Source organism: Apium graveolens, chromosome 5, assembly GCF_009905375.1.
Source record: "Apium graveolens cultivar Ventura chromosome 5, ASM990537v1, whole genome shotgun sequence".
Taxonomy (NCBI): Eukaryota; Viridiplantae; Streptophyta; class Magnoliopsida; order Apiales; family Apiaceae; genus Apium; species Apium graveolens.
Genome location: NC_133651.1, coordinates 316,702,551 through 316,718,763, shown reverse-complemented (window position 1 = coordinate 316,718,763; position 16,213 = coordinate 316,702,551). Strand labels below are relative to the sequence as shown.

The following is a 16,213-nucleotide window of genomic DNA, read 5'->3' as shown; positions in this document are numbered from 1 at the left end:
ATTTGATATGAGATCTCACGAGATTTATTAAAACTACGATGATATATTAAATTGATTTACTTTTCATTTTTCACTTTAAAAAACAAGCTTTTTAAAAAGAATTCTTTTAGATAAGCAATATTCATTGATGAAGATAAAATTGTACAAAAAAATTAATTTTTTTAATATTTTGAATTATTCAAATAAAAGTTATATCTATACTATATTGTAGCATTTGATTCAATGCATTTTATATTGTTTAAAGAAAAAAAATAAATATTTTTTAATAATTTGAAGGAATTAACCTGTTCAACTAATATTTATAAAACTTTATCGAATTAAAAAATATTTAATATCAGGAGAATAGTATACAATGTTATCAAATTATTATATGAAGAAATGTAAGAGTCGTAATGAAAAAACTTAAAAATGGTTTAAATAACGATATAATTACAATTTTTTCCTTCGAATTCTTGAAAAATCATGAATATTAATAATAAGTCTTAAAAATATATAATTTATTTTTATGTTACAAACATGATTGATACTCAGTTACGTAAAAATAGATATGGATTGTTTGTAGGTGATAATATGAATACCATATATAAATTATAGCAATTTATTTATTACATAATTTTAATTTTTGCATAATTATAAATGCATGTTATTTAAGTAATCAATTGTCTTACTAGATGTTAATAATGATTATACATGTACATAAATCAGAAATTTAATATATAAATAATTGAAACCAATCATAATTTACTGAGAAATATAACATACGATAATTTACATGCTAACACACACACATATATATAACTTAATTTTACTTTAGTAACAATAGTGTAAATAAAAAAACTAACATTTCACATACATACATACGTTGAATTTCAAAAACCGATATTTTTCATTAAAATCAACTTTAATATTAACAGTAATGTAAATTTTACATTATTGTATATTATGATTGCAAGTAATTTAACTTCAGTTATGCATTTTTTATTTTTTTAAATTGAATAAGTTAATTGTAAGTTAGTAGTGGCTCAATAATAATATAGAACACCACATATAGTTTATTTAAATAAAATTCAAATTTTTTTGTCAACTCTATATTCAAAGTATATGTTAATTTTTAGCTTTTTATTTGTAAACATACTAATGACATTCTATAGATTAAGTTTAATTGTTTCGTTTATTCAAAAAAAAAAGTTTAATCGTTTCGTTTTAAACGTAAACTAACTGCCCTGTTTATATTAATTTATTGAATAAAAATTATACAACACAAACAAGAATATTTATATAGGGGGTTACTCCAATAAAAACCAATTTAGAATGGAAACTAGAAACCAAATAATTTTCCTTTTAAAATTAATTCGAAATATAACACATATGGTATGCAAATCGATCGTTGAGAGATGTAGAAAAATACAGTGAAATCGGATTTAAAAAAAAATTACGGTTTAACGGGAATATCAAATTAAAAATGGAGGGGAAAAACTGAAATTAGGTGTGGGAGGGTGCATGATAGTTGGGTGGTGTGATTTAGTGGACCATTAGATTAGGTAGATCTAATGACTTAGATTAGTTCTAAGTTTCTATTTTAATTTTAGTTTATATTTGATCATTCCCCTATATATATATATTGCTTAATGAATTATATTAAAAACGTAGTGTAATTTGGTAATGTCTTGTATGAAAATAATATATATTGATAAACAATCAATTTGTATTTGATATAAGTTAGACGTTGTACAACATTTTCAAATAAGAAAACAACTAAGAGCAACTCCAACAACCTCCTTGCATTTTCACTACAAATAATATAAATAAATGAGCTCCTAATTATTTAGAAGCCAAAATCAAATAATTTCTCCAACAATTCTCCTTAAACTCACTCTCTATCTATCTTTTTACTCATTAAAGTCATTTATGTTAAATAGATGGGTAAGAAAAATATAATATAATAATAGTTGAGCAGGGGATATTTACTCCTAAAAGTGAGGAAGCATTCGAAACTCCTAATGTTATAATAGACGGGGACAAGGAGCTTGTTGGAGGGAAATTTTATCTACATTTCTTCAAAATTTGACTTAAGAGCCTATATAAGGATACTGTAGGAGTTGTTCTAATAACATTATAATTGCATGATGCATAAAAAAAACTCACCCGTGCCTCGCACGGGTTATTATGCTAGTTAAATACAATTATACAGCACAAACAAGAATACATATATTTTTCTTAATAAGCTATATTGGAAACGCTGTGTAATTTAGTAATGTCTTGTATGAAAATGATACACAGATAATCATGTTGAACATTATACAACATTTACAAATAAGAATATAACTAAAAATATTATAATTGCATGCACAAAAAACTCTAGAAAATGACTCATGCCTCGCACGGGATTATTACGCTAGTTATGTGGTAGAAGGCCGTTTATGGCAGTAGTGATAGAATTCTGATTAATGCACGAAATTGCACCATAGTTTCATAAAAATAGGGCATGCCTAATGATGACTTAAAAATGAGGCATTTGATTCATGTCCTAGTATTTTTAGGCACCGCTGAGACATTATTGGAGCACTAATTTAAATAAAATACCTTAAATTCTAGTTTAGGACATTAATTTAGTGTCAAAGAGTGCCCTAAATATAATATTATACTAATAATAGGGCACCATTATAAGGCATATTGTTAGGAGTTAATATGCAAAATTCATGTCTTAAATTATTAGGACATCATTATATTTATTATATTTATAAGACATCTAGTAGGACATTGTCCGAAATATATTAACCAGAAAGTTCACTCTCTTGTGACCTTATAACAAAAGCTAAGATTCTCCAAAAGTATAAGCTAAGTTAAGAGTGGAAAACGACACGTGGCTTCATTCTTTTACTTCTCGGGTCTTTTCAAGCTTTAATTTTCATGTCATTACAAAAAATATCTCGAACGATCGGATGCGGTGGTGGGTCCCACTTAGTGTTTATGTCCTAAGGGCTAAGAATCACCTGCTCTACCTATTTGCATTCATGTGATTCGAAGGCCTCTAATCGACCTTGTTGATTCGAGGAGATATTTGTAATGCTGAATCTGGACTTGTCACAATTTAAGTTCGTTCGAATTCAATCTTGAGGATGATTTTAAATTTAATTTAAAATAAAATCTTATTTAGTTTTCTTGAAAATTAAAAAATTATAGAGCTGAATACATTTTTCTTGATATTGCTATATGAGAGTCATTATGACAAACGAAGACATTTCGATATTTTTGAAGTATGCGATATTTTTGATATTTCGATAACCGAATACATTGTGACAAGTACTTTAACTTATCAATCTAACATCTCTACAAGCATGTTTGTCAAGCTCTCATTGACTTTGCGATAACAATCTTAGTATGCGACATTTTTAATATTTTGACTGTTGCGTACATTGTAACAAAGTGCTTTGATTTATAATCTGACATCTCTACAACACTTACACTTAGTCGAGTTTTTTGACTTCGCGCTAACAAAGTATCATGAGTTTACAATATGTACAAAATTTGTGACATCTCTACGTAATACTTATACTTAGAATGTAATTTTTTTTGTTGATAGTTAAACTATGTACATGCAAGAAGTCGAATCATAATTTTTTTCAAAAGAGCCAAGATAAGAATTAAGAATTTAATTAATGCACCAACCCTTAATTCTTGAAGTATTTCTAAAATATTACGCGTTAGTAAAATATAATATGCACCGTTTAAGATGTCATGCAATATGTACCAAAGATGACCTTATGTGTACGTATTGTACTTCCTCCGTCCCAATTTATCTGTCCTGTTTGATTTTTTATGATCAAATTGACTGAAAATTTCATATAGTATATAATCGAAAAAAATTATAAAAATTATAATTACAAAGTACATGTAATCTATTTTAATACGTATTATTCAGTTTTTCAAAATAATGAAAGATTGATGTTTAATTTACGGTCAAAATTGAGTCAATTTATCCACAAAAAGTCAGGTGTGGACAGATAAATTGGGACGGAGGGAGTACATAATAATGTTGGGACCCTGCATTTACATCAACAATATCAATTAAAACACCCCACATCAAGTGTCATTATAATTTTTTTGTACAAAATTCTGTACACCTCGCACTACTCTATCTAAAATAATTAACATCAATTAATATGGAGTAATATTATTTTAAGAATCCCGAAACATGTTACAAAACGAAAATATTCTTGTTTTTAAGGAATTGGCATGCAGTTCTCTTGATGTTACATCAAACCAAAGTAAGTGATTACAGAATCAAGAGGCGCTATTGGCCTTCTTGCATGCCCAGGTGGGGCCCACTGTCCTCGTACAATATAAATAGTACAAGGTCTGTATACAGAGTTATCAACAAGTTTCTAAGGTAGCTATAGAGAAAAGAGAGAGTCACATAATTGTTAATTATGTCTAGCAGAAACAGAGATCCATTGGTAGTAGGGAGAGTAATTGGGGATGTATTGGATCCATTTACAAGGTCAATTTCCCTAAGGGTTACTTATAACAATAGGGAAGTTAATAATGGGTGTGAGTTTAGGCCTTCTGAGGTTGTTAGTCAACCTAGGGTTGATATTGGAGGTAATGACCTCAGGACTTTCTACACTCTTGTAAGCTGCTAATTAACCCTACTTTAATCTCTATATATCATATGCTAATTCCCTATTCAGAGGTGGTCATAACAGGATCAGTTGTTATGACTGTCGGAAAAAGTCGTGTTTCTTGTAGTGTATTTTTGATGTGTTTGTTTTGCAGGTTATGATAGATCCTGATGCTCCTAGTCCAAGTGATCCCAGCCTCAGGGAATACTTGCATTGGTTAGTAACCATATATATAATATACCATTCTATTTGTGATTTTCCTTGAAAATATTCTAGTATAAATTTCTTTATGAAGTGCATGCATGTTGTTATTGTTATATTATAAAATCAGAACATAATTTGGGTGCTAAAATAGACCATGCAATCTAACGTCCTCTATCTTTAAATACACCATTTTTTTATCCGAGTTAAACCTCTTTAAAGTAATATGGTTGCTACCAAAAAAAATATTACTTTAACGAGTTTATTATTTTATTGGAAATAAATATACATTGTAATCCATTATGTTGGACCAGACAAATATATTATTTTAGCCATATTATTACTTGATTATTACTATTTCAAAATTTAACTATAATTATTGTTTACTTATATTTTTCCACTCGTATATACCTAATTCTATTTGTAGTGCTAGGTAAGAATACATTTTGCTATTTGACACTCATGTTAGCATTGCATTGGAGTGTTTGCATTGAAGTGTTGTGTTTTCTCTGGTGGTGCCAAATTATATATATATATATATATATATATGACATCATTTGTAATATTGACTTGGATATGCTCTTGCATATACTAGCCATATATTCTGCAGTGTTTTTGAAACCAACATTTAGTTGATATTTCATTAATCAATAGTGAAAATTCAGTAAGTTTTTATATGTGTAAATACTGATTCATAAGTATGTTCTTTGTTTAAGTACATAACAACCCTTAATCAGTGTTGTTGTTGAAAGTTTAGGTTGGTGACAGACATTCCAGAGACAACTGGGGCAAACTTTGGTGAGTCTCAAATCTTAATCTCCTATGTTGTTTCACACTTTCTTTATTCCCTTCTCTTCTCTTCTATCTCCTTTCTATTTTCTAGGTTCTTTTGTTCCTATTCCCCTTCTTTTGGTGATAGCTTCACTTTTCATGTTCTCAGTTTGCTATGCAAACACACACTGAGAGACCTGTGCACACATGCACATGCTCCCTCCGTTTCAAATTAATAGTTTCGTTTATTGTTTCTGATCGAATTTTGACTAAAATTCATCCGGTATATGATTGAAATTTTTGAAAAAGACTTGATCAACTGCAGAACAATATCCTAAAATATGTTTATTTTAACTGTTTTTGACTTTTTCTCACGTAAATTGAGGTGTTAAAAAAATCATAACTACATACATTTGTTATTTTTAATATTTACATTAAATTAAATTTTAGAATCTAAACTTTAATTTGATATAAAATTTATATTTGTTTATCAAGTATAAGTAATATTTTTATCACCTTAAAATACGTGTTAAAAAATTAAATATGACAGAGAGAGTATAAAACCTTATCAATGCATAAGATTGAAATTTTCATATTTTATCAATTTACAAAATTAGTTATACACGAGCCAGGTGCAAAATATCATGTAGCAACAAAAAACTGCCGTGTCATTCTGGTACAAACATTATCTCTAAAAACTTTTTGACCAAAAAAGTTGATCACATCTTTTTATTGGCCACCTAGGTATCATTTTTCTGCATGATCCACGTGTCATTATTCTTCAACTTTTCCTACGTTAAACTTGGGTCAGATATCTGATAAGATGTCTACTTGCTTTTTAAGGTTGAGGAAGAATCATATTATTGATATACAATTATACATGTATATTCACAGATAAGTACTCGTTAATAGGGGAGAATCCAGGTGCAAAATATCATGTAGCAACAAAAAACTGCCGTGTCATTCTGGTACAAACATTATCTCTAAAAACTTTTTGAAAAGTTGGTCACATCTTTTTATTGGCCAACTAGGTATCATTTTTCTGCATGATCCACGTGTCATTATCCTTCAAAATTTTCAACTTTTCCTACGTTAAACTCGGGTCAGATATCTGATAAGATGTCTACTTGCTTTTTAAGGTTGAGGAAGAATCATATTATTGATATACAATTATACATGTATATTCACAGATAAGTACTCGTTAATAGGGGAGAATCCAGTAAGAGGTACAGGTGACAGGTGTCCCCTTAAAATAAAATTTTATTTTGAATTTTTTGAAAATATATGAATATGACACCCGAAAATTGAAAAATAGAAAAGTGTATTCACAAAATATGATCGGTGTCCCCCGGAATTTAAGTCCTAGATCTGCCCTGCTCATTAACGAAAACAATATATGTTAATAAATTATGTTTTGTAGCGATCGCTACAATAACGTACGGCTAAAAATGACCATTTTTTTCTGGTCAATTTTAGGCTGAAATATCTTGTAGTGGATGACCGAGCTAGAAAATTTTAAATGAACAAACTAAAAGAAAACAAAATTATATGTATAGACATGCAGTACGACAATAATGCTCAATGTTTCCCACAAATTCTACTTTTCAGATATCTTTTGTTCCATTAAGGTCGCCAATTAAAATTGTTCCATTAAAGTGTAAAAGTTGAATCTTCCCATCATTGGGTAACAATCACGCTAAGACGCATTAGTACTGGTGTACATATGTTTACACTCACATTGACTAGCATAAAGTGATAAATAAGATGCATATTACTCTCTCTCTCTCTCAAGAAGGCTCCCTAGTCCCTCCCTCCCCCGGGGTGTCCCCCCTCCCTCTCTGTCCAATCTCTCTCTCTCTCTCTCTCTCTCTCTCTCTCCCCCCCCCATCTCTCTCTCTCTCATTTCATCTCTCTCTCTCTCTATCTATCTATCTCTCCCCCCTCTCCCCCCCTCCTCTCTCTCTCTCTCTCTCTCTCTCTCCCCCCCCCTCTCCCCCCCTCCCCCCCCTCTCCCCCCTCCTCTTTCTCTCTCTCTCTTTCTCTCTCTCCCCCCCTCTCCCCCCTCCTCTCTCTGTCCAATCTCTCTCTTTTCTCTCTCTCTCTCTCTCTCTCTCCCTCTTTCTATCCCTCTCCCTCACTCTCTCTCACAGTATTATATTTCCTACAATGTCCTTTGCTTTGCATTATTCAGTAAGCTGAACATATTACTGAATATAGAGTAGTCCAGTTAATTACACGATGATCTTATAACTAATTATCGATATTCTCTCTGACTTGAACTCACAACAAAACCTGTTAGGCCAAGAGATAGTCTGTTATGAAAGTCCAAGGCCATCAATGGGAATCCACAGGTTCATATTCGCATTATTCAGGCAACTGGGAAGACAGACTGTGTACGCACCTGGATGGCGCCAGCAATTCAACACCAGAGACTTTGCCGAGCTTTACAATCTTGGTTCTCCTGTTGCTGCTGTGTACTTCAACTGTCAGAGGGAGTCTGGTTCAGGTGGCCGAAGAAGATAAATACATAAATAAATAAAATAATTAAGTATCTGTAAGTGCGGGCATGTACTACAAGAAACAGGGTCTTTTCCGACAGCAGATTCCCTGTATGTGTGTGTGTGACTATATTTGCTTTCGATATGAAAGTATATTGAAGAGTTGTATCTGTAAACAATCCAAGCAGGTGATTGTGTGTGTACACAGATGACTAGCTAGCTAAACAAGTATTATCTTCCTTATAGAGGTGTTTATCTAAGTAGGTATATGTATTTAGAGTCTTAATTATGAATGTACAAGTACTAATGAATAAACATGCAGCCTTTTAATCTATATGCTTTACATTTCTTAGCATTTATAGTTGACATGAAAATCAGAACTTGGAAAACGAATCTCTACTAAAAGAATCACCCTAAATTAGTTGACGATTCCGTCCCTGCTGACAAGAATTCGAATTTAGATGATTAAAGTTGGACCATCAAAATTTCGAAAAAATGACAAAAATAACCTATTTTTTCAAAAAAATTAACCAAAATAATCATTCCGAGAAAAGTGGTCAACATTAGCCGATTGAATACTACACTGTCAAGGTATTCCAATTTGTACAAGATACTGCACAGTTAACGGGGGTATTTCATATATGGAATAATCCACTAACAGTTTGAGTATCGCATATATAATGAATACTTAAAGTTGAGTATCTCATATATAGTTGAGAGGCAAGGGGAAAGCGAGAGGGAGAGAAATAATGCTGTAATTGGCCTGCAATCTATCAACAATAAAGAAAAATGGTAATAGAACATAATGACCATTTGTAGTTATAGGCTTGAGGGACAAAACAAGATAACAAGGACTCGTATCAAGTTAAAATCAATTCAGGTTCAATCTATATTTATACGTCTATGAACACAATTACAATCCAAAACCACCAAATTCTAGTAGCTATAATACAGGAAATGGAAAGCTGTCGAGATCAGAAAGATTAAATAGTTATATGTATAAAACTAAAATGATTTCAAGTTCCGGGAACCTCGCTGCTAACAGTTAAAAACATACGTGATACACGGCTCATCACAGGCATTTTGCTTGCTATAGTTGAATTATATTTTCCTCCAAATGAACAAGTGTGCCTCTTAACGAATAGAATTTCCCGAATCAACCCAAAATACATTTGTACATGCAGTAGGAGCAGTCATTGTGAGCATATAAAGAGTTGTATATTTAATAATCAGCGGCTTTTCTCCTAAGTTCATTTAGCTCATTCTCAATTTCAGTTTCTCTGAATGGAAATCCCGAGTTTGAGGCAGCAGTAGTTCTCCCTGGTGGAAGCTGTCCTTTCTGTTTAGCCAAGAATATATTTCCAATTAATTCAAAATTGGATTCTAATACTACGGATTCAGATTATAGGATGAGATGTACTTGAAACAAAGGAACACATTCACCTTTGTACTTCCAGACAATTCTTTCTTCAAACTCGCAAGATCATCATCGACTGATGAAGTCTCCAGCAATGCAAACTGCAAAAAGATGTAGAAAGTCAGAACAGTCCACACAGAATTTTTCTTCAATGATAAACAGATACCTTAAATAGGAGACATAGGTCGTGACATCAGAAGTGGTTACCAAAGAATTGGATTGACCACTGACTAGAAGTTGAAATACATCACGTTTAATGCGAGATATAAATTTTGGTAGAAAACAAAAGTATGAGATATAATATTATAGGATAAAAGTCCTATTCTTAATATAACAGTCCCTCCAATTTTTATTACAGATTGTCAAGTTCAAATTTATAGCCAGGTTGATTCAGTTCCAGTCCCATAATCCGTTGGAACGGTTTGAAATTCGAATTTTCCCCAGTTCTAGTGTTACGAAGTACAGAAACCCTTATAACCATTTCTAGAATTTGCACAATCTACAAAACGTCCATGTGGCGTGTAAATACCATTTGGCTCGCCTCTGATCGGTGAACTATATAGAACTTAGACCTTTTATGGAACCTCATACAGAACTCCAAAATAATACCAGATCTAGATGATGATTCCTCTTTTTCTTAATTTAAAAGTTCTTTCGAATTAAGGAATGCAACACTGGGGCATTAATAACCTTTAACCAGCAAGGACTACAGGGTAAATGGAACTACAGGCATTAATAACCTTTAAAAAGAGAAGGCGGCGAGAGGTTTTGGTTGCCAAAAGAAATTGTTTACCTGTCCTTCAAGGTCGTCAGTGGTTAGCTGATTAAGTGCATCTGCCTGAGACTCCATAGCCATAACTGCATAAAATGAAGTATATATTTTGCTTTTTAGATATTTGATTACTAAAGCTATAATGATAATATAACTATGAAGCCCAAACTACTATGAATTATTGTTTTAGAGAAGATGACATCAGAGGCTTTATTCCATGCTGTGGTTTCCGTGCATAACATTCACTATTCACCGATGACCCTGATTCTTTTTGGAGGTTCAGCTGTGCTGAGACATCTAATGCAGATGATCTTTTAAGTTTTAACTACAGCAAACTTTTGGCATGTATCAAGATTTAATAAATAGAAGAATGATTTACTTTGCAAGTTAGATTATATGCTTCTTTTACAGACTTATGTGAGTGGATAATCTGTTTATTAGAATTAGGCAAACAACAAAAAACACATGCATATGCACCTTCGTTGACAAAGTACAGGTGACCTATTACTTGTTCCAAAAAACACTGAAAAACTAGGCAACTACTCTACGCAATTTTTTTAAAGAAACAGAAAACGCCAGCGCACTAAGAGCAAGTCCAACAGTTTCCTTAAACATGCTCTTAAGTCCAAATATAAGAAATATGACATAAAATTGCACTCCAACAATGTCTTAGTGGCTCCTTATATCACTAAGACACATCTCTCATACCTTATCTTTAAGAAACCACATAAGTTAATGCTGAAATTTATACAAGGATACTAACTATATATGTCAAAACTGGCAGGGTCTTGTATAATGGTATTGTCACAATAATATACTAAATTAAAGCTCAAAGTATGTCTTATCAAGAAGTGGGTGGACAGATGAAAGCAGATAGGGAAATAAAGGGAAACAAAAAATGAGAGCTCGACCTTTTTCCTCCATCTTCTCAAAAGCTGAAAGGGCAGAGCTTGTATTGACATTACCCAACATATCATTGAGTTTAGTTGCAGTCCTAAGAAGAGAAGTAGCAAGTCAGCATTATAGTGAACAAGCATTGTACATTAGCAAGGTGGGAATTTAAAGATGCATAATGTATAAGATCGAAACAAACTTTGCAGACTGGGCACGTGCTTTAAGGGTATCCTTCTTGGACTTTGCCTCCTGTATTTTGCTCTCTAACAGCTGTAAACCAAAAGACATAAAGGCAACCACTAGTTTTACACATATACTTATTCTTAAAAGTAAATTTTAAGTTATCAGATAATAAAACTTCAAGCTTTCAGAAAAAATTAATCGTTTAGTGGTCAAAAAGGTTGAAAGATTAAGTATCTTATTTCATGCCGAACGAATGTAATCCACAATCTCCAGCAAAAGGAGATACTATTGTTTTTACCAAATGGAAGAAGAATACGGGAAATGAAAACTTGCCCGGGTATTGGAGACGAGGTTATCAACAACACCCTTCTGCTGATCGAGTTGCGTCTTCATAGCAGTGGCATTATCCTACTATGCAGATGGAGAATGTGTTGAGGACACCAGAAACCAAATAACTCACAACAAAAAGAAAGTCCCTTCATAGCTAGATCTTAGTCATGCAAGTTCAGTATAATGTTTTAGGGGAAAAAATATGCCAGCCTATAAGCACCATGTAAACACATACTAATTTGTTGTCATCTATTTTGACATCACATTTAGAGTTGTGCACATTTCTAAAATCACGACCAATTATTTAACTTTTGAACATAATCTGTAAAGAAATTAATTTTTTGCAGGATGCAGGGGAAGAAAATTGGGAAGTGAAGAGGATGGATGGAGATGTGAAGTGGTTGCAAAGTACATACAGCCAATGTCTTGCGCCTTTTAAGAGCCTCACGAGCAAGATCCTCATTTCCCTTCTCAAGCGCAAGTTGCGCTCTTTTGTACCTATAAACAAATGTGATAAATGGAAGGCCATAGGAAAAAACTGCAGTGCTTCTGGAGGGCCTTACAAAAATTATTGTCATTACCAATCCTCAGAAGCCTGTTGTGCTGTTTTGTATTTGTTTTCCAGTTGTTTCTGTGATGCCAGGGTCTTTAAAAGAAAAGAGATCAATAAAGCATAAATGTCTTTAATTCCCCTTCACAAATTGTGTATCAAGAAATTCTCCTAATTCACCAAAAAATAAAATGTGACAAACATACTTGGGCTGTAGCTTGACGCATCTTTATTAAATCATCATTCATTTCCGGTTACAGCTTGCTCTAAGATCTTCTCAGGGTCTTCGAAAGTGCTTATGATTGCATTTGCATATGACTATATTCATGAGATAAAGAGATAGACAGTGGACATTATAACGGAGTAAAAAAATGATGCACATCACAAGTCAAAACAGAAAAATAATACATAAACACATAAATGACCTTGATGACCCTGGCAAATCGCTCAAAAAGGTTCATACGAGTACCATAAGCATTAGCACTAAAACCACTAGATTGCCATCGGTTGGACTTGACTAAGCGTATTCCAGCAAACTTTTGTGCTCCCACTACAAAAAACATGAAGTTCCCAGATTTGCATTATATATAGTCCAACATTATATTGTGTATGAACATGCATATAACTCAGTATATTGTCCCTCTAAAAACCACTGATTAAATAAATACTTACTGAAAGAACACAACAGTTCTTCCATGATTATATTGAAATGTGAGATTTCATGCCTTTTAATTTATAAGCATAAAAAAAGGTAACAAGTGCCTGTAAATAATCAATATATTAAGACTTAATTATTTGTATCTGCATAGAATATAATAATACTTTATATAAATCATGCATCCATAACTATATACCATAACATACCCTTTTTGTAATGAGTATTCTAAAAATGACAATTACATACGCAGTATTTATAGAACTCAACATTGAGTGTTTGACTTAACTATATAACATCGTAGACTCTAACTGACTTGACTAACCAACACTTTAACACCCACTAACTTGACCTAATAAGCTGCTATCTATTACTAATGCCATTGCAACTTCCTAACATCAATACCTGTAATTTTTTATCTTTTTAGATAGCACAAAATATAGAGAGAAGCGTTGGAAGATATTAGCGGTATACGAAAGTACAAAATTGTATATAAAAGCAAGAGGAGAAATTAAGTCACTGCTCTCACATATAGAAAGCACATTCCGGTCTCTACAAAAGCAGCAGAAAGATATACATAACTAGGCAAACAGGCACACACTTATTGACAAACAAAAAAATAAACTTCACCAGAAAGCAAGTAAGACGGCTATAAATCACTTTGTTCACCATTAAAACGTCGGGGAGAAAACCTCTAGGATCCTTGTACTTTAGCATCAGTAATATATAGCCAAAACTCTTATCAAGCAAATGCAGATAGTGAAATTTCATATACCCCTACATACAACAAATAAGAAATCCGGTCTTAGACCACCCAGATGTTCCCCCTTTCTTTTGAGTACTAGATAAAACTCTAGCATTCCAGGAGAGTATACAACATCTGAAACTCAGTCAACATGTAAAAATATAATTTCTCCGCGCTCCATATTCTCTACATTAGAGCATAATCAGGGAGCTCAAAACTACTATATAAAATGTGGCACTAAACAAACCAACTCCATAAACCCGAAAAACATACACATACAAAATCACAAACCCAAACAGTTTTCTAATAACATAAAGCACATAAACTGCACAAAAATCACAATAAATCCTAAACCTGAAAACCCGAAAACATATTACTAATTAATTCAAAAGGGCACCATCTAATCAGCTCAAAAAATACCCGGGCCATAAAATTACCAATTAAAAAGCCCCAAAACAGCACAAACATCATCCAAAAATCAAAATTAAAAACAACCCACAAAATTATATAAACAATTACAACATAAATAGCAAGCAAGATTATAAAAAAGCTAAAAGGGTACCTGAAATGCCAAAGAAAGGTGTGTTAGAACAAGGGGGTTGAGCCCTAACAATCAGGAATTTACTAGAATTTGTATTAGTCGTGTGTATTGAAGCTGTGGGCATGTGTATTGTTGTGATGGGTGCTGCTCTTATGGCCATTTGAGTGTGTGTTTTAGTGTGTGTATCAAGTCTTCCGCCAAGAATTTGTGTGTGTCACCGTGGGTGTTTGTTTACACAGAAGTCTCGCCGAGAATATAATAATAGAGAGAAAGGGGGTAGAGAGACGAGAGTATTATTTTTAGTAAGAAATTTATTTTACTTAAAGTTTAAATTTTATTATATTTGCATTTAGACTTCTTAATATTGATTCTAGCATTTAACAAACAAAAAGGGAATTGATCAATTTTGTTCAATTTTTATGCTAATTTAATTGTGATATTTAGAGGGATGGGTAAAAATACGAAAAAAATGATAAAAATAGCTGATTTTTTAAAAAAATTAACAAAAATAGCTATTCTGAAAAAAGTGGCCAATTTTAGCCGATTAATTACTCCACTGTCAGTTGAGTATCACAATTTGTATAAGATACTCCACTGGCACTTGTCTATTTCATTTATATGAGATACCCAACTTGTCTATTTCATTTATAGGATACTCCACTGACAGTTGGATATCTCATATAAAGTGAATACTCCGCTGACAGTTGGGTATCTCATATAAAGTGAATATTCCATTGAGAGTTGGGTATCCCATCGGCCAAAGTTGGCCAACTTTTTAAAAATTGGTCATTTTTGTTAATTTTATATAAAAATAAGCTAAATTTGTCCTTCACCCTACAAAAAATGACAAAAATATCCGATTTTTTTAAAAATTTAACAAAAATAGTCATTCTGAAAAAATGGCCAATTTTAGCCGATTAAATACTCCACTGTTAGTTGGGTATCCCAATTTGTATAAGATACTCCATTGGCAGTTGGTTATTTCATATATAGGATACTCCAGTGACAGTGGAGTATCTCATATAAAGTGAATAGTCCACTGACAGCTGGTTATCTCATATAAAACAGTTGAGTATTTCATATAAAGTGAATACTCTATTGAGAGTTGGGTATCCCATCGGCCAAAGTTGGTCAACTTTTTAAAAATTGGTCATTTTTTTAATTTTATATAAAAATAGGTTAAATTTGTCCTTCGGCCTAAAAATACTTAGTTAAAAATATCGTAAATAAATATTATAGATATTATGTACAAAATAATCGCATTTCTGTTACTAAAATTTTAGTTAATCTTTCTATATTGCTATATTTGTCGAACCTTTATATGAAATTATATATTATATAATTTTCATATCAAAATAATATATTTTAAATAATGCATTTTTTATAATAATTTAAAATAATAACGACATATTATTTTTAAAAGTATAGCCAATAATTATAACCAGCCACTTGAGTAGATCAGATTTGGAAAATTCATTTTAGACAACCATTTGAGTCAGTACCATCGGAATTGCTTTATAATATAATTTGTAATTTAAGTTATTATTCTTTTAATCATGTAAATATTCAAAATATATCCTAATGTTTCTCATGACAGTTCCAAAAAATAATAATAATGCAATTTTTTGAAAGGACTTTTTGTACTTTAAGACTATTTTATTTGGTTGTGTACAATTTTCTCAAATTTCTTAGCCAAAGAAGAAGGTTTTCATGGATAGAAATGAATTTTGAACAGGTATGAATAGAAAATTAGAAATGTAGTAGGTTGAAGACAAGTATAACATTTAATCATGGATAGATGATGCTTTTGCTTACGCAAGAAAATTTCAACTAATAAAAGAATCGTTTTAAGAAGAAGAACGTGACTTTTACGGCTTGCTCCCGAGTTTTTTAATGGGAAGAAAATAAGTGATTATGAGTTAAAGTACTTTCATCCCATTTTTGGAGTGAAAATTTTGGAGTGAAAGATTGTTAAATTTGCATTCAATAAATATATTTATGTATATAATATAAATTTTCTGTAGGCTAAAACTT

At 31.8% G+C, this 16,213-nt stretch overlaps 1 protein-coding gene and 1 pseudogene across 1 annotated transcript; one reads left to right on the top strand and one right to left on the bottom strand.

The window, feature by feature from the left end:
* Positions 1-4,395: 4,395 nt before the first annotated feature.
* On the top strand, positions 4,396-8,444 carry LOC141659570 (protein VERNALIZATION 3-like). The gene is made up of 4 exons (XM_074466501.1): positions 4,396-4,631; positions 4,777-4,838; positions 5,581-5,621; positions 7,894-8,444. Exons 1-4 carry the CDS (start codon positions 4,431-4,433, stop codon positions 8,115-8,117), a joined length of 528 nt encoding a protein of 175 aa, XP_074322602.1. The 5' UTR covers positions 4,396-4,430; the 3' UTR covers positions 8,118-8,444.
* Positions 8,445-8,937: 493 nt separating this feature from the next.
* On the bottom strand, positions 8,938-14,480 carry LOC141659569 (membrane-associated protein VIPP1, chloroplastic-like; annotated as a pseudogene).
* Between the last annotated feature and the right edge of the window lie 1,733 nt (positions 14,481-16,213).